Here is an 18,254-nt window from a genome sequence, read left to right as displayed (position 1 = left end):
CTTTTCTTTCTCTCTCTCCTTCCTTCTTTGCTTCTTTCTTTCTTTGATCTTTCTTTCATTTTTCTTTCTTCTCTTTCTTCTTTCTTTCTTTCCTTTATCTTTAAAGCAAATCATAAACTTTTAGATCCAAGTTACTGAAAACTTCTTTATATAAGTTTAATTTACATTTCTCTTTCAAATTGTATCTTTATTGGGACCCTCAATTCTTTTTTTTTTTTTTTTTTTTTTTTTTTTTTGAGACGGAGTCTCGCTCTGTCGCCTAGGCTGGAGTGCAGTGGTGCGATCTCAGCTCACTGCAGCATCCTGGGTTCAGGTGATTCTCCTGCCTCAGCCTCCCGAGTAGCTGGGACTACAGGCACGTGCCACCACGCCTAGCTAATTTTTTGTATTTTTAGTAGAGACAGGGTTTCACCATGTTGACCAGGCTGGTCTCAAACTCCTGGCCTCAGGAGATCTGCCTGCCTCAGCCTCCCAAAGTGCTGGGATTACAGGCATGAGCCACCGTGCCTGGCTTCAATTCTCATTTTATTTAAAAATTCTTCCTTGGCTCTGGAGACCTGTCACGCTTCTGACTGTCTCTCCTGATTGTGTGTGTGTGTGTATGTGTGTGTTTCTTTTATTTTAAGTTCAGAGATGTATGTGCAGGTTTGTTACATAGGTAAACTTGTGTCATGGGGGTTTGGTGTACAAATGATTTCATCACCCAGGTATTAAGTCTAGTACCCATTAGTTGTTTTTCCTGATCCTCTCCCCGTTCCCACTCACCATGGCCTTTCTTATCCTACCCTTCCCATTAGTATTTCAACTCCATAGTGAGAGTTCAGGCATAACACATATTGTTAGTCAAATCAGTGATTTATTTATTCATCAAATAGATATTAAGCTTCACTATATGTCAGGCACTGTGGTTATCACTGGAGATACACTGGTAACTAACACAGACAGTGGAATATAAAACTGACCAATTCCATCTGCATGACCCTGGGTACGTCATTTCAACTGGGAACATCAATTTACCACCTAGGAAATGTCTAAGACCCTCCCAACTCAACCCCGTCCTACATCTCCCTTATATTATTCATTCAACGTATATAAATTAAGCAAATGCTATGCGTGCAACTATATTTTACTCCAAGCCAAAACACATGGCAAAGGGCTATTTCCTGGTTTGGGGATTGATAGAGAAAGTCTTACAAATATATAAACACTGAGATAGAATTATGTATTCAATAAATCATCTTTATTATAAAGAACACAATAATAAGAGATAGAGACTAGGTCAGGAGGCTCATCATGTTATAATCATCATGTGCTAGGATTTGGTTTAAATCAACCAACGAGACATGGTCTGGAGTTGGTTTACAATCTGAGAAGACACTCTAAAAAATCTACCATTATAGGAGTGTTGTGAGGATCAAATATAATAAGTTGTGGTGCAGGACGTGTAGCGTGTGGTACCTAGAGTCAGACTACCTGGATGTGAATCCCTGCTCTGCTAGTCAGCAGCTTTACGGCCTTCGGAAAATTGCTTAACCTCTATTTACTTTGGTTTCTTCACCTGTTCAACTGAGAAAGTATACTGGTAACTAAATCATAGGGTTGTTTTGAAGACAGTTCAAACATGTAAATCCCTATTATGGAAATCAGCACATGGTGATCACTCAATAAAAATTACATATTGTGAACTAAAATTTGTGTAGTTGCTAATCTATCATTAGCACAAAATAAAAATTTGTTTCCAAACTCCCACATTGCCTTTATTAAACTATAAATTTCTTGAGAAAAAGAAACTAAAATAAAATCAACAGGACATGGTCTAGGTTTTTGAAGAGCAAATTACATAGGTAACTAATTATAACACACGGTGCTGTAATCACAGAGATAGAGGATGTCCCTTAGCAGAACACTGACTGATTCAGCAGTTTCCATTTCCTTTTCTCACTCTCCACAACTCACAGAAGCCAGCTCCCAGAAAAGTAATCACGAGTATGGAGGGGGTTCCCCTAAGAAGTGAGTGAGGGAACGCAATTCAGGGTATCAACGAGAGCTGAGAGGCAGAGGGTGGGGTGAGAAGGAGCCATTGCCTGTGATGTAGGTTTCTAATGAGACAAGTGGCAGAGATACCTTTATTTGGAATTGGTAGCAATAGGGGAAGATACGTGGATGCCAAAGCTCTGATGAAACCTACCACGGCCCCTGATCTTGCCTCTGCTTCTCCTCCCTCAAGACTGGCACTAGCCATCACTGGGGTGGAATGGAAACAGAGCTCATGTGTATTAAAAGACCTAACTCTAAAGACACTCAGGAAGGACAGAATTCCAAAGGCGTGGTCCCACTTGGCTTCTGTCCTCCGTTGTTCTCCAGCATCAAGTGTGTCAACTCTAACCCCTTTGGGGGGAATTCAAGGCCTGTCCTGGTTTGGTCCCAATTTACCTTTATCATCCATATTCACCCCCACTGCTCTGCAGCTCCACTGAAGCACCCCTCTTTCCTCTGAGCCACAATGTCACACCCAGGACTCTGCCTCAGCTGGGCCTCCACTGCCCACCCATCTATAGATGCCTAAATCCCGGGCAGTTATCCAGATACAACTAAAGTTCCATCCCTTCCATGAAGCCTTCCCCAACCCTCTGGTGGAAGGTCACTTCTTCCTCATGGGGTTCTGAGCTTTCATTTCTTTTTCTACTAAGAGTTTTACAATTACCTGTTCATACACTCTACCTGCCCCCATGAGACCAGGGGCATCTCAGAAACAAAGATCATTAAAACCAACTAAATCTATTTCTCATTATAAAATGAGATATGCTGATTGATTGCAAAATAATAAAATAACAAAGTATGGAAAAGAAAAAAAAAAGCATATAATCTGGCTGAGAAGGTAGATACCCTTCCACACCACTGAAATTATGTGTTGAAAAGAATAAGGAAAAAACTGCTTCAGTTTGGCATTATTTATGTAAGTATAGTATAGGATCCTTAAAATGGTTCAAAGAAATGGGAAATCAAGACTTCATTTTGGCAAAGCCCATTGAACAGAAACTGTAGCATATTTATCAGTAATTTCTTTCAGATTAAACAACTGACAACAACCCACTTTTCAACCAGTGATGTTGGAAATGTTTTAAAACAAAATTAGTTCATAAATCTGTGGGCTGACCAAGAAGGTAATAAAGTCTCACTAAATAAAATGAGGAAAATTCAGAAAAAGAAAAAAATAAGAAAATAAATCACCCATGGATCTAAGCACTATTCATTCTTTAAGGCATGTATTTCCAAGCCTTTTAATTTTTTCCATGCCTAGAGCTGGCATGGCATATATATATCTTTATACAATTCTTCAAATTTTATAGAATTTGTATAATGTTTTATCTTGCTTTTTTTAACCACTGATGTTATAAGCATATTTATGCCACTTCATTCACTTTAGAGACTTAATAATAGAGGATCTTGTGGATAATTTATCATTCCCTGATAGAGAAAAATTTAGCTTTGCTTATTTTAGAGTTATAAATGATGCTGGGTCAGGTATCTTTATGTTTGAAGATGGCTCCATATTTGGGTTGTTTCCACAGAACTCTTTCCCAGAAATGCTTTTTCTAGGTTAATGGCTACACATATTTCTAGGCACCTGACATACTGATACCCACCTCTAAAGTATTTTTATGATCCACAAGTAGCGTTTAACACAGCGCCCCAGTCACTCCGAGACTAATAAATAGAAAAATGACTGAAACGTGACCTCATGCTTTCTATTCCTCCAGCTTTCATTGAGTTCCTTTCCTCTGGGAGGATTGGGGGTTGTCCAGCCCTCCACAGCATCAGCCCATTGACCCTATCCTTGTGGTTATAGCAGCTGAGGAAGCAGAATTACAGCTCTGTGGGAAGGAATGGGGCTGGAGAGTTCATGCATAGACCAGTTCTTTTTTTTTTTTTTTTTTTTTTTTGAGATGGAGTTTCACTTTTGTTGCCCAGGCTGGAGTGCAATGGCATGATCTCAGCTCACCACAGCCCCCACCTCCTGGGTTCAAGCGATTCTCCTGCCTCAGCCTCCCGAGTAGCTGGGATTACAGGCATGTGCCACCACGCCCGACTACTTTTGTATTTTTAGTAGAGATGGAGTTTCTCTTTCTTGGTCAGGTTGGTCTCAAACTCCTGACCTCAGGTGATCCGCAGCCTCGGCCTCCCAAATTGTTGGGATTACAGGTGTGAGCGACCATGCCTGGCTGCATAGACCAGTTCTTATGAGAAGGGATCAACTAAGAATAGCCTTGGGTTGACACACACCCCTCTTCACACTCACAGGAGAAACCCCATGAAGCTAGAACCAGTCATGAGTTGAGAGCTGAGAGTTAGACAGTAGCTCAGAGATGCTATTCTTGGATATCCTGAGTCCCTGTAGTCACCAGGGACCCTGAGTTGTGCAACACTCAGCATGACAGCATCACTACACTTAAAAATTTCCCTCCTCACCCCCAGATTCCATTTCCCCATCCGCCAGGGCTGCCTATAAAGAGAAGGAGAGATGGCTTCAGACATCAGAAGGACGCAGGCAGCAAAGAGTAGTCAGTCCCTTCTTGGCTCTGCTGACACTCGAGCCCACATTCCATCACCTGCTCACAATCATGCAGGTCTCCACTGCTGCCCTTGCCGTCCTGCTCTGCACCGTGGCTCTCTGCAACCAGGTCCTCTCTGCACCACGTGAGTCCATGTTGTTGTTGTGGGTATCACCACTCTCTGGCCATGGTTAGACCACATCAGTCTTTTTTTGTGGCCTGAGAGCCCCGAAGAGAAAAGAAGGAAGTTCTTAAAGCGCTGCCAAACACCTTGGTCTTTTTCTTCACGACTTTTATTTTTATCTCTAGAAGGGGTCTTAGCCCTCCTAGTCTCCAGGTATGAGAATCTAGGCAGGGGCAGGGGAGTTACAGTCCCTTGTACAGATAGAAAAACAGGGTTCAAAACGAATCAGTTTGCAAGAGGCAGAATCCAGGGCTGCTTACTTCCCAGTGGGGTCTGTTGTTCACTCTCCAGCTCACCCTAGGTCTCCCAGGAGCCCTGTCCCTTGGATGTCTTATGAGAGATGTCCAGGGCTTCTCTTGGGCTGGGGTATGACTTCTTGAACCGACAAAATTCCCTGAAGAGAGCTAAGAAAACAGTCCATTCAGGTATCTTGATCACATAGAGAAACAGAGAACCCACTATGAAGAGTCAAGGGGAAAGAAGAATATAGACAGAAACAAAGAGACATTTCTCTGCAAAACCCCCCAAATGCCTTCCAGTCACTTAGTCTGAGCAAGCCTGCCCTCCTCAACCACTCAGGGATCAGAAGCTGCCTGGCCTTTTCTTCTGAGCTGTGACTCGTGCTTATTCTCTCCTTTCTCCGCAGTTGCTGCTGACACGCCGACCGCCTGCTGCTTCAGCTATATCTCCCGACAGATTCCACAGAATTTCATAGCGGACTACTTTGAGACCAGCAGCCAGTGCTCCAAGCCCGGTGTCATGTAAGTGCCAGTCTTCCTGCTCACCTCTAGGGAGGTAGGGAGTGTCAGGGTGGGGGCAGAAACAGGCCAGAAGGCCATCCTGGAAAGGCCCAGCCTTCAGGAGCCTATCGGGGATACAGGACGCAGGGCACTGAGGTGTGACCTGACTTGGGGCTGGAGTGAGGTGGGTGTTAGAGAGTCAGGAAGGGCTGCCCAGGCCAGAGGAAAGGAACAGGAAGAAGGAGGCAGCAGGACACTCTGAGGGCCCCCTTGCCTGGAGTCACTGAGAGCAGCTCTCTAGACGGAGATAGGCAGGGGGCCCCTGAGAGAGGAGCAGGCCTTGAGCTGCCCAGGACAGAGAGCAGGATGTCGGGGCCATGGTGGGCCCAGGATTCCCCTGCTGGATTCCCCAGTGCTTAACTCTTCCTCCCTTCTCCACAGCTTCCTAACCAAGAGAGGCCGGCAGGTCTGTGCTGACCCCAGTGAGGAGCGGGTCCAGAAATACGTCAGTGACCTGGAGCTAAGTGCCTGAGGGGTCCAGAAGCTTCGAGGCCCAGCGACCTCGGTGGGCCCAGTGGGGAGGAGCAGGAGCCTGAGCCTTGGGAACATCCCTGTGACCTCCACAGCTACCTCTTCTATGGACTGGTTGTTACCAAACAGCCACACTGTGGGACTCTTCTTAACTTAAATTTTAATTTATTTATACTATTTAGTTTTTATAATTTATTTTTGATTTCACAGTGTGTTTGTGATTGTTTGCTCTGAGAGTTCCCCCTGTCCCCTCTGCCTTCCCTCCAGTGTGTCTGGTGACAACCGAGTGGCTGTCATCGGCCTGTGTAGGCAGTCATGGCACCAAAGCCACCAGACTGACAAATGTGTATCGGATGCTTTTGTTCAGGGCTGTGATCGGCCTGGGGAAATAATAAAGATGCTCTTTTAAAAGGTAAACCAGTATTGAGTTTGGTTTTGTTTTTCTGGCAAATCAAAATCACTGGTTAAGAGGAATGATAGGCAAAGATTAGGAAGAGGTGAAATGGAGGGAAATTGGGAGAGATGGGGAGCGCTACCACAGAGTTATCCACTTTACAAAGTTCTGGAACACTGAAACTACGAATATGTTATAACTCAAATCGTAATATGCACGCTCTAGGAGAATTCACTACTCGAATGGACACCATTAAGCAGAGTATTCTGTAGGGCATATTCATGATGAATCAAGCTCTTAATAGCAATTACTTACATTGTTGAGGCTTACTCCTACTGAGTGCTTTTTATACATTGTTCATTTAATCTTACCAATGCAATAGTACAGCTTAGGTACTATTAATACCTCCACTTGACAGAAAAGTAACCCAGGGCTCAGAAAGGTTAGACAACTTGGCTGAGGTTACACAGCATGTAAAAGGTCAATTGTGTTCCAAAACTGGACTTTTATTGAACGACAGACTATGCTGTTAACCATTGATCAAGTTATTTCCCAAAGTATGACCTGCCTATACTCAAATCTTACCCTATTCTTTAACAGATGATACTTTATCCATTGCAACCACTTCCTGTCAGGATTCTGAGTTGACATAGAGTGTTTCAGCAGTGATTATTTAAGCCAATTACATCAGGATCTTTAGGTGTAGACCTGGGAACTGATATTTTTATCAAGCTCATGAGGTGTTCCATAGCATGTTAATGACTGAGAGCCACTGTCAATAGAATTCACCACTGTTTTCTAAATGTGGTAAGTATCTGCATATGGCAACAGGTGTATTATACATTATTTCTCTAGAATCTACACTCTACAAAATAAATAGCTAATGTTAGAGAATGAAAAGACAACCAGCTTCTGTGTGGAGCAGGATGCTGTCTATAGGTTTGAAAGGTAAGTTATTTAATAGATGGATTGCTTGCATTATATGTACAAGAAATGCATATTAAGCTAGGGTCCTTTTTGCAGAAGAAAGGGAAATTCAAAATATTTGTGTGAAAACCAAACGTGTTAATTTTTATGAGCTATGCTTATTTCATTTTGTTTAAAATAATCTAATTTATGTGTCCAAACATGTTTAGAATTGTAGGGCTCAAACTCTTTAAAGCATAATTAAACACTACTACTTAGCAAATATTAAAATGCACATACTATGTGACCTACATCCCATTTGACCTGATCCCATTTCTAGGAATCTGCTTCATAGAAACACTGCCAAAAGATAAGAATATGTAGACATGAGGATATTCTTTCAAGTATGGTTGGTAAAGAGCAAAGAAATGCAAACAGTCATCAGTAGGGGATTAATCAGTAGAGGATTAAGATGTCCATCAATGGAATATTCTGCAGTCAGTAAACAAAAGCAGCACACATCTATAACTGTGGAAAGTGTCCGTAATATTCTAGGTAAAATGCATATCTATTTACATTCAGTATATGCATATATATTCTCTACATATGCTACAAAACTGTCTGTAAAGGATATTATTTTGTTTTTATTTTTAAAAGCCATATACACACATATATTTACATAGGCAAATATTTGGAAAGACACACATCAAATAGCTAACTGTCGTTTCTTTGAGGAAATGAGGCTTTTTTAAAAATTTTTTTAGGAATGAGGGTTTTTCCTTTTTATATTCTGCACTTTTAAAACTTTGAGTTATTTTCTGATTAGCTTGCATAGCTTACCTCTCTGGTCTCATCTTACCCTGTTCTTTGATGGGTGATATTCCATCCATCACAACCACTTTCTGGTAGGGATTCTGAGTTGATGCAGAGAGGATAGAGCTCAACCTGGCTTACAGCATTTTGATGCCATGATGGCTTTCGTATAATGAGGGTACAGCAACAAACACATCCTTTTGACAAGGCTGTTCTCTCTCTCTCTGTCTCTGTCTCTCTTTCACACACACACACACACACACACACACAGAGGAGCAGCTTTTGTCCCCATAGATGCAGTGAAGGTGTCATCATTCCTTCTTTATTGACTTTCAGGAAAAAAATATAGGGGCATACAATATTTGCCTGCACTGAATTGTTTCACAAGGTCCAGAAACCCAAAGCTAAACAAAGTTTAATCATGCCCAATATTCCCTAAATACAAGTGTTATGAACAAACAGAGTAAGTTAAACACAGACTCCTGTTAGGGAACTGGAGAATGAGAATTGCATTTTTAAGCAGTTCAGCTGATCTGGCAGTCCCTAGCTCTCCTCCCTGGGGGAATGTCCTCCACGGACAATCTGAGATGTGCAATGTGGAGGATCTGCTTTCTGGAGGCTGCTGACTTTCTGTCTGTGTGAGTTAGCCTGAGGTTGCCTTAGGTATTGTGTAATCAACGACTGTTTGGAACCAGTCTTGTGGTTTCTTTGGCAATGTGACTCCCTTCTAATGTCCATAGGCTACTATTTGCTTCTGATCAATTCCATGGGCCAGGTAGCCAGAAGCAGAGATGTTTTCAGTTACAAAGCTCGAATTTGCATTTTAAATGGGGTTGGGGATACGCACTTTCTTTTTTCTTTTTTTTGAGATGGAGTCTTGTACTGTCTGCTGGGCTGGAGTGCAATGGTGTGATCTTGGCTCACTGCAACCTCAGCCTCCTGGGTTCAAGAGATTCTCCTGCCTCAGCTTCCCAAGTAGCTGAGATTACAGGTGCCTGCCACCAAATCTGGCTAAATTTTTGGATTTTTAGTAGAGACGGGGTTTCACTATGTTGGCCAGGCTGGTCTTGAACTCATGACCTCGTGATCCACCTGCCTCAGCCTCCCAAAGTGCTGGGATTACAGGTGTGAGCCACCGCGCCCAGCCAGGGATGTGCACTTTCTAGCACAGACCTCACTACCAGTGTCACCTCTACCACCAAGTCCCTGGTGAGAGACCTCTGCCTGCATCTTGGCCCATGTGGAGGTGATGAATATTTGACCCTTGGCCTCATTAGGTCTCTCATCTTCCTGTCTCTGCTCATGCTAACTTTATCTTAGAGTAGAAGATTCTGCCATTACAGCCCTTCAAGTCTCCAGATTACTGGGTTCTCAGTCAATAAGTTGGAAGGGCCTTTTTTAGCAAGTTCAATTTCTTCCTTTTTCAATTTCAGATGAGCCCATTTCAAAGCAGCCTAAACTCTTAAAGGACCTTACTGATGTAATACATAGCTACTAAGTTCCAATATTCAGAATCTTCTTTTTTTTTTTTTGAGATGAAGTCTTGCTCTGTCGCCCAGGCTGGAGTGGAGTGCAGTAGCGCGATCTCAGCTCAGTGCAAGTTCTGCCTCCCAGGTTCACGCCATTCTCCTGCCTCAGCCTCCCAAGTAGCTGGGACTACAGGTGCCCACCACTACGCCCGGCTAATTTTTTGTATTTTTAGTAGAGACGGGGTTTCACCACGTTAGCCAGGATGGTCTTGATCTCCTGACCTTGTGATCTGCCTGCCTCGGCCTCCCAAAGTGCTGGGATTACAGGCGTGAGCCACTGCGCCTGGCCTATATTCAGAATCTTTTCTATCATATTCCTTAATGCTGCAGCGTTGGTATTTGGCACAGGCTTTTAGCACCAAAATAAGACAGACCATAGTTCAACCAGCACGTGCAATACCTTGTAATGGGTATGGCAAAAGGTAGTGTCCAGACAGGACAGCATGGTGAATATCACCTGGGAACTTGGGAGAAATGAACATTCTAAGCCCCACTTCCTTTCTTAATGGACTAGGGCCCAGCAACCTGTGTTTTCACAAGGCTCCAGGTAATTCTGATGCATGTAAGGTTTAAAACTCCTTCCATTTCACAAGGTCCTCCCCAAATTACCTCTTACTTTCTCATTTCAGCCAGTTCCACACTTCAGTCAGGGCCTGTGACTTTTAACAAACCCTGTGTCTCTGCACAGATACAGATCTCATATCTCTCAGGATGCTGGCAGTTTCCAGGCAGAAAGCAAACAAGCAAACCAAACTCAAAGAGGCTTTGAGTAAATGCACCTTGTGGCTCCAAGACTATAGGGCATCGAGGTGGCCCTAGCTCCAGGCAAGGCTGGACGCAGCAGCCCTATGGTATCTCATGAGTCCTCTTTGCTTCTCTTTCTGATCTCCCTTTCCTGTGAGAGGCCCTGGGTGGCTACCAGTACCTGCCAGTGTTACATGAATCCTTTGTTCATTTTCTGCAAGGAAGAGTGAGTCTGTGATCCCACTGGAAAAAACATCACTAGGCCCTTTCGGATTTGACTGACTTAGGAACCGAATTTCCTAACCTGTCGCTGTGGTTATGGGGATGGGTTTCATTGATTTGCTTAAGTTAATCAAGGCACATAACTTGAATCTTTGGGTTTACTGAATTTTACATAAACTTAAAGCCTGAGAATGGTGCAGAAGGGAGATTTTCCTGAGGAAATGTGAGTTTCTGGCATCAGGAAACATGCAGAATAGATGCTGGTTAGGAAAAACAAGTTTTCACTATAATGTGTTTGTCTTTTTCCTGTTATTTTTGTCTTCGTGATATAAAAGGCACTAATACTTTGTGTGTGGTAAACATTTCTTCTCCTATGCTCTCTAGATTAGAAACTATTAGTCGTCCACTTTCCTGAGTGACTTTATTTTTAATAAGATGCTGACTCGTGTATTTCCTGTTGCACAGTGAATGACTATTGCCCAAACCTAGGGCAAAAGAGACATAAACTCTTCATGATGTCAAGGTAACCACTAGAAAATGGGGCTACATACCCACGCCAGAACATACTAAGAAAGGTAGAACTGGCCCTGCCATAAGCACTACCCACCTTCCTTCATAGAAGCCAAAGATCGGGCACTGAGGATGCAGGAGGAGATGAGACAATTCTTAGAACAATGAGTCCTCAATAGAAATTGTCCATATTAAGGAACAGAAGGGAGTCCTTTCATAGTGGATGGACAAAGGGGTAGACAAAGAGACTGCAAGTGAAGGAGACACTTCATACTTGCCGTTTTTATTCCTCCTCTTTCCTGGGAACTGCACCCACAAAAATACATTATGTGGGATTGACCACATCCCAAATGCTAGGTGGCTCCTGATTAAAATAAGCTGATTTGCATCTTGAGTTTTTTAAGCTTACCATAACATAAGCATTTCTCATGTCATTGCATTGTTTGTAAAGGCTGCCTAATAGCCAATTAAGGGAAGAGCCCATAATTTTCTCAGCAATTTCCATATCATAGGCATTTAAATTTGGTCCAATTTTAAGTTGCTATAAATATGCTGGGGACCAAATACACTTATGCATTGTTCATTTTTTCCATATTTGAATTTATTTCTACAGAGAATAGATTCCTAGACATGGACCCTCTTGGCCAAAGGCTAAGAACATTTATTTCAAGGTTCCTTATGCATATTAGCACCCACATTAAACACATCTTTAGGTCCTTTGCTTAGCGCATATCTCTCTTGAATGAACAGATGTCTGAAAGCCTGGCTGTACTCTCATCGCTCAGTAGCTCAGGCTTTGCTAATACAGCTCTGTCCATCTGTGTGTGATTGAAGTTGGGCTGTGCTGCTCAGGACTCCTGGCATCATTGCATAAGTCAAGTCTACACCGTTAGAACAGCTGTGGGATAACATAGAAGTTTCTGCTCTGCCAGGGGAAAATATGACTACAGAGCTTTAGTGAGAAGGAAGTAGCTAAGTGTGGTCCAGGGTGACAACAATATCTCACCTCCTCTCACTGTGGAAACCACTTCCCCATAAACAGCCCCAAGACAAGTGAGCACTTGAACTGTTCCTGCAAATACCCTGAGCCCTGTGGTTACCCAAGACCCCCTTGCATGTGCAAGTCAACAAGATACCACGGTGCTTAAAAAACATCCTGTCTCATGAGCCCCGGTTTCCATCTTCCCATGACTCAGGGCTTACCTCTTTAGAGAAGGGGACACAGCTTGGACCCCAGAAGGGGGCTGGTGACTGAGTGCGCAAGCCCTGTCCTCTTTTGCTCACTTTCTTGGGCCCCCACGTCCTCCTCATTCACAATGGCCCCCTGTTCCTAGGCCTCCTCTCACGAGTCTGTCTTTGTCCTGCCTTTTGCTGTTGTTCCCCTCACTCTCTAGCTGGGGTCAAACCACATCACCAAAGTCCAAGGACAAAGGTACCCAAGTGAAACAGAGAACTTCCTAAGGGATTTTCAAAATGCCCTGGGCTATCTGTTCAGGAAGATTTTCTTCCCCAAAGTGTTTTCACTTTCTATTCTATAAACCTTAAAGGCAGGGTACGGTCTTGTCCTACTTAGGGAAGGAGAACACTGAGTAGGTTTCAACAAGCGGCAGAACCCAGCTACAATCCCGGTGGCCAGCTGAGTCATAAAATTGCCACAGGTCTGCCTCACAGGTGATTTGCAGAGATGGCCTCTTGCTGGAAAAATCTCTTCTTAGACCATATTATGTTCCCCCAGTAAAGCTGGAATAAGAGGCAGAATATTTAATTAGCTGCAATTCCTACAGAGGGAGATGGAGGCCAAACCTAAGGCTCAAACAGAAATGGAAGGGAAAAGCGGGGAAACAAGAAATCCCCAACTTCCTGCTGGTTCTTCTCACCCCCAAATCCCCAACTTCCTGCCAGTTCTTCTCACCCCCAAATCATCCCCTGAACAGTGCTGTCTCCATCTGCTTCCTTCTGATTTTATCACTGGGTAGAAGGAGTTGGCTCATTTGTCCCCAGTGAAAAATGACTCAGGGTCACGCTGCTCCTTCCCTCAGAATGCCCGGGTCCCCAAGCACCCAGGCATCTGCTGCTTTTCCTAGGATCCCCAGAAGCCCCCTAGCAAAATGGTAGATGGCAATTATGAGACTCACTGCTGGTGCCAGGTGAGGGCTGGTGCTCCTGCCCATCTCTGGAGAGAAGCAGGACTTGGAGGGTGGCAGCCTGCAAGGGCACCAGTCGGTTTGAGGGCCATCCTGGGGACCCCAGGCCTTTGAGGTCCTGTCCGGTGGTGGGACACAGGGAAGGGCCATAGAGGTGTTTTCTGGCCTGACCTAGGGTCTGCAAGGAACCACGGAAGAGCTGCCCCTGACAGAGGGAAGACAGGAGGAAGTGTTAGCCGGAAGAGGCTGCCTGAAGAGATCCCCTGAGCCACTGATGAAAGGTCTAGGGAGCTGAGGTTGGACAAAGAGTCCTGAGCAAGTGGACAGGCCCTACACTTGCCAAGACAGAGAGAAGAAGGCAGCACGGAACCAGGAATTCTCTTGCTGATTCCTCAATTTTTATAACTGTCTCTTTTAACAGCTTCCAGAATGAAAGTGGCTGAGGCTGGCATGTCTGTGCCAACCCCATCAAGTTCTGGTGCCAAGTGCATCATTGACCTCAGAGTCGAATCCCTGAGTGACCTGGAAGCAACAAGACACTGTTAGGTTTGTGGCAGATTAGGAAGCAGGGACCCAGGCCCTAGGGACGTCCCTTCAATTCCTGAACCTACCCCTACCCAAGCAACCACACTCTGGGGCTCTTCTTAACATGCATTTCAACTTATCTAGACTATTTAATTTTTGTAATGTATTTCTATGCGTTCTTGACTGCTTGTCGGAAGGGACCTCACAACACCCTCTACGCCCCTTCCTCAGCCCCTCCAGTCACACAGCGGCTGACACATATTCAGGCACGTGGCTATTCTTTGCGGCTCTCGTACAAGGTGGGTGGCTACGTTCAGCTTTTTCTAGAGGACATTGTGCCAAAGCTGTCAACCAACAAATACTTACAGAACATTATTTATCATTTCTGTGTTCAGCTACGTAAAACAATGAATTCGTTTTGAGTAAACCAGTCTTAAACTGTTGGTGATCCTATTGGCTTTGTTTTGTGACAAAGCAAGGTGGTGGGATGGGAGGGGAAGAGCAGAAAACTCTGAAGAGGGGAAGTCAGCAGAAAAGAAATGACAGTAATGCCTCTCCCCAAATAATGAAACTCTATTTTATAAAACAAGGATTATTTTATAAAATATTATGCACCCAGTGTATAATGCATATGCACTAGGTAAATTCATGCTTGATATATATATTCATGCATTTAAGCTTATTTTTCTCATGAGTCAAGCTCTCTTAAAAATTATTCATTGTGCTTCAAATTCTAACAGTGTCTCCAAGGGCTAAGTATTATTAATATTCCCATTTAATAGAAGAGGAAATGTTGGCTCAGAGAGTTAAAACAACTTGTCCATGGCCATGCAGCGAATAAATAGTGTAACTAATATGCAATCCTATGAGCATTCCAGAACCACCTGGGATGGTCATTTAAAATGCTCACAAGAGAACTGGGTTTGGATGCGGGAATCTAGATTTTTACCAAACCCCCAAGTGATACACATGCAGACTAAAGACAAGAAACTACTGAACTTGTCAATAAGACTTTTTTTTTTTTTTTTTTTTTTTTTGAGACTGAGTCTTGCTCTGTCGCCCAGGCTGGAGTGCAGTGGCATAATCTTGGCTCACTGCAACCTCTGCCTCCCAGGTTCAAGCAATTCTTCTGCCTCAGCCTCCCAAGTAGCTGGGAGAACAGGTGCCTGCCACCACACCCCGCTAATTTTTGTATTTTTAGTAGAGACGGGTTTTCACCATATTGGCCAGGCTGGTCTCACTCTTCTGACTTTGTGATCTGACCACCTCGGTCTCCCAGTTTTTTGTTTGTGTGTTTGTTTTGTTTTGTTTTGACTTGTTTTGAGATGGAGTCTTGCTCTGTTGCCCAGGCTGGAGTGTAGTGGTGCCATGCCGGCTCACTGTAACTTCTGCCTCCTGGGTTCCAGTGATCTTCCTGCCTCAGCCTCCCAAGTAGCTGGGATTACAGGTGCATGCCACCACACCCAGCTAATTTTTGTATTTTTAGTAGAGACGGGGCTTCACCATGTTGGCCAGGCTGGTCTTGAACTCCTGAACTTGAGAGAGCTGCCTGCCTCGACCTCTCAAAGTGCTGGGATTACAGGCATAAGCCACTGCACCCGGCCTCAATAAGAATTTAACCACTCTTAAAAATAAGACACACATGGTAATAGACATCTTACCTGGGTATTATTTCCCTAGAATCCATGCTCCACAAAATCAGTGGTTAACATTAGAGAAAGGAAAGACAGTCAGCCAATATATACAATAAGACTTCTATTGTGAATGCAGAATTACTTGATGGATTGCCTAGACTGAGGTTAAGAAACTATGGTCCTCAGAACAAATCTAGTATGACCCCTGTTTTGTAAACAAAGTTTTGTTGAAACACAGCCACTCCCACTCTTTTACATATTATCTATCCCAGCTTTCCAAGACAAAGGTGGAGTCACATTGTTGCAACAGAGATTATATAGCCCACAAAGAACAATATTTACTATCTGGTCTTTTATAGAAAACGTTTGCTAACTCCTGGCCTATGTTTTAGTATATACTTTTTTAAGTATAAGAAAGTTAGACTGAGTCAGGATTCCTGCTGTACAATGCAAGGGGGAGAAATTTCAACACACTTGTGAGAAATGCAAAATATATTAACTTTTTGATAAGCCCTACTTACTTTTGTGTGTTTAAAACAATCTATTTTTTAGTATCAAAAAGTGACATTTTGGTAATCAGCATTTTTAAAAAGCAATGACACAGTCTGTAAAAAAATTTAAAATTTACATACTCTTCAGTCTATCTTATTTCTAGGAATCTATTTCAAGAAACACTATCTAAGGAAACAAAGGAGGGCCAAGCACGGTGGCTCACCCCTGTAATCCCTGCACTTTGGGAGGCCAAGGCAGGTGGATAGCTTGAGGTCAGGAGTTCGAGACCAGCCTGGCCAACACGGGAAAACCTCATCTCTACTAAAATACAAAAATTAGCCGGGCATGGTGGCAGGCGCCTATAATCCCAGCTACCTGGGAGGCTGAGGCAAGAGAATTGCTTGAACCTGGGAGGCAGAGGTTGCAGTGAGCCGAGATCTTGCCACTGCACTCCAGCCTGGGCGACAGAGTGAGACTCCGTCTCCAAAAACAACAACACGTGATCTCCAAACCCAAAAGTAATCTTTCAGTTCTTCTGATAGTCCCCAGCACTTTGCTTCGACCTTTGTAGCAATTCTACTTCAGCCTGAAATTTCTTGTATGTACAGCCTGTAGCTCCTAACTTATTGCAAAATATTGTAGATAAGAACTCTGTAAGCTGTAATTGGCAGAATAATAACCAACGGCTAAGTGTGGAAAGTGTCTGCTTTTCAAAACAAAAACAAAAACCACACACACACACACAAAAATTGTTGGCACACCGCTGTTGTTTGCAGCTCTGTTTGTAAAAACAACCAATATAAATCAACTCTTTAAAATATGAATAGTTTAAACCATGATGGTATAGCCACATAATAAACAGGAAATTACTGAAAAGAATAAAGTAGATATACATACTGAAAACAAAGCTATCTATGATATTAATGTAAAACTAGGTATATAGAATATATTCCATATGTGGAGAAAGAAGCAGAATGGCAGTTGCCAGGGGCCGGGGGAGGAGGAATGGGGAGGTGGAATGGGGAGGTGTTGTTTAATGGGTCCAGTTTCAATTTTGCAGGATGAAGAGGCTTCTGGAGATGGGTTGCACACAGCGTGAAGGTAGAAGGTACTGAGCACGACTGAACTATACGGTAAAAATGGGTGGGTGGGTGGGGAGTGAAGGAGCAAAAAGAAATGGTTGAAATGGGAAATTTATATTTCTGTATTTTAGCACAATAAAAAACACCAAGAGTCTCCCAGGACTGGTAGTGCTCATTGAATGCTCACAACAGCCACGTAGGGCAGGGACAATCAACCCTATTTACAGATGGGCAAACTGAGACTGACCCTTAGAAGAGTGGACAAGCAAGGGTGCACCCCGGGGCGTCCAGCCTCCCCCAGGCCCTCCAGAGGCCTGTGCCAGTCCTGCTTCAGCTTGCCCACCCTGGGCCCCTCCCCACACCCCAGTCCCAGCTCCCCACGACCCAGCCCCAGCTCCCCACGCCCCAGGACCCCGGCTCTTCCGGGAAATGCACCACATCCCCGTCCCTGCAAAGCTGGATTTACACAGAGAAAGAACTGGGGACTGGGGGAGCCACCATGGCTCAGGGCCTCCCATCTGCACTTCCAATGCCTGAGAGATACACCCCTAAGTGGACCCCTAAGCAGACCCTCAATCCTGGAGAGATGGGGGTGGTCTTCGCTCCGGGGGGCACTGGTCATCCCCACCTTCAGCTTCCGGTGGCACATTTGATCCTAGGGCAACTCCAGACTGGCAGCCTGCAGGCCCTGGTGAGTGCCCAGGCCCAGTGCAGACACCCCTGTTGCTCAGGGGAGAGGCCCTGGAAAAGCCTGAACGGGACTCTCCCCAGGCAAGGTCCACATCCCAGGCAGGGCTGGGCTTTGACGCTGGTTTTCTGAGTGACACGGCGGGGGCCACAGCTGGGCTGGGGCTGGACAAGGGCCTTCCTGTGGGGCTGACTCCCAGGAGGGGCAGGACCTGGGAGAAGAAGGAGCGTAGGGACAGCCTGGCCGGGGTTACTGGGGCCCATGGCGTGGGGGGTGGTCAGGCTGCCCAATGGGGCTGCCCGTCCTGGACTCGAGGTGGTGCTTTCTGCTGGAGCTGAGAAAGGTTAGCCCTGAGATGGGATGGGGGCCGCCCAGGGTGGGCGACCGGGCCCTGACAGGAGTCCCTCAGGGAGTGACCACATCACCCCGCCAGGGTCAAGGGAGCCTGCCCTGAGACCTGCCCGGTGTACTCTGGCTGCACCAGGGGCCCACCCCACTTGACAGCCCCAAGGCCCTTGCAGGTTCTGACCTCCCAGCATCCACCTGCCTCTCCCTGCACCCGA

At 44.7% G+C, this 18,254-nt stretch overlaps 2 protein-coding genes across 2 annotated transcripts in view; one reads left to right on the top strand and one right to left on the bottom strand.

Moving 5' to 3' along the window:
* Positions 1-1,218: 1,218 nt before the first annotated feature.
* The window catches only part of LOC117976498 (puromycin-sensitive aminopeptidase-like protein), an 85,882-nt gene continuing 68,846 nt past the window's right edge, over positions 1,219-18,254 (bottom strand). Inside the window, 1 exon segment of the mRNA XM_055101783.2 lies at positions 1,219-5,141. Within this exon segment, the coding sequence (XP_054957758.2) occupies positions 5,035-5,141 (107 nt within the window). The 3' untranslated portion in view covers positions 1,219-5,034.
* Positions 4,538-9,079, top strand: LOC100967628 (C-C motif chemokine 3-like 1). The gene is made up of 3 exons (XM_003811075.5): positions 4,538-4,698; positions 5,384-5,498; positions 5,919-9,079. Exons 1-3 carry the CDS (start codon positions 4,623-4,625, stop codon positions 6,007-6,009), a joined length of 282 nt encoding a protein of 93 aa, XP_003811123.1. The 5' UTR covers positions 4,538-4,622; the 3' UTR covers positions 6,010-9,079.

Source organism: Pan paniscus, chromosome 19 (genome assembly GCF_029289425.2).
Source record: "Pan paniscus chromosome 19, NHGRI_mPanPan1-v2.0_pri, whole genome shotgun sequence".
In the NCBI taxonomy this organism is placed as follows: Eukaryota; Metazoa; Chordata; class Mammalia; order Primates; family Hominidae; genus Pan; species Pan paniscus.
The sequence above is the reverse complement of the archived record's forward strand: the minus strand, read 5'-3'. Positions and strand labels throughout refer to the sequence as shown.

Coding starts and splice junctions, on each gene's coding strand:
- LOC100967628 (XM_003811075.5), top strand. CDS start 4,623: ATGCAGGTCTCCACTGCTGCCCTTGCCGTCCTGCTCTGCACCGTGGCT. Junction 4,699..5,383: donor CCAGGTCCTCTCTGCACCAC/GTGAGTCCATGT, acceptor CTTTCTCCGCAG/TTGCTGCTGACACGCCGACC. Junction 5,499..5,918: donor TGCTCCAAGCCCGGTGTCAT/GTAAGTGCCAGT, acceptor CCTTCTCCACAG/CTTCCTAACCAAGAGAGGCC.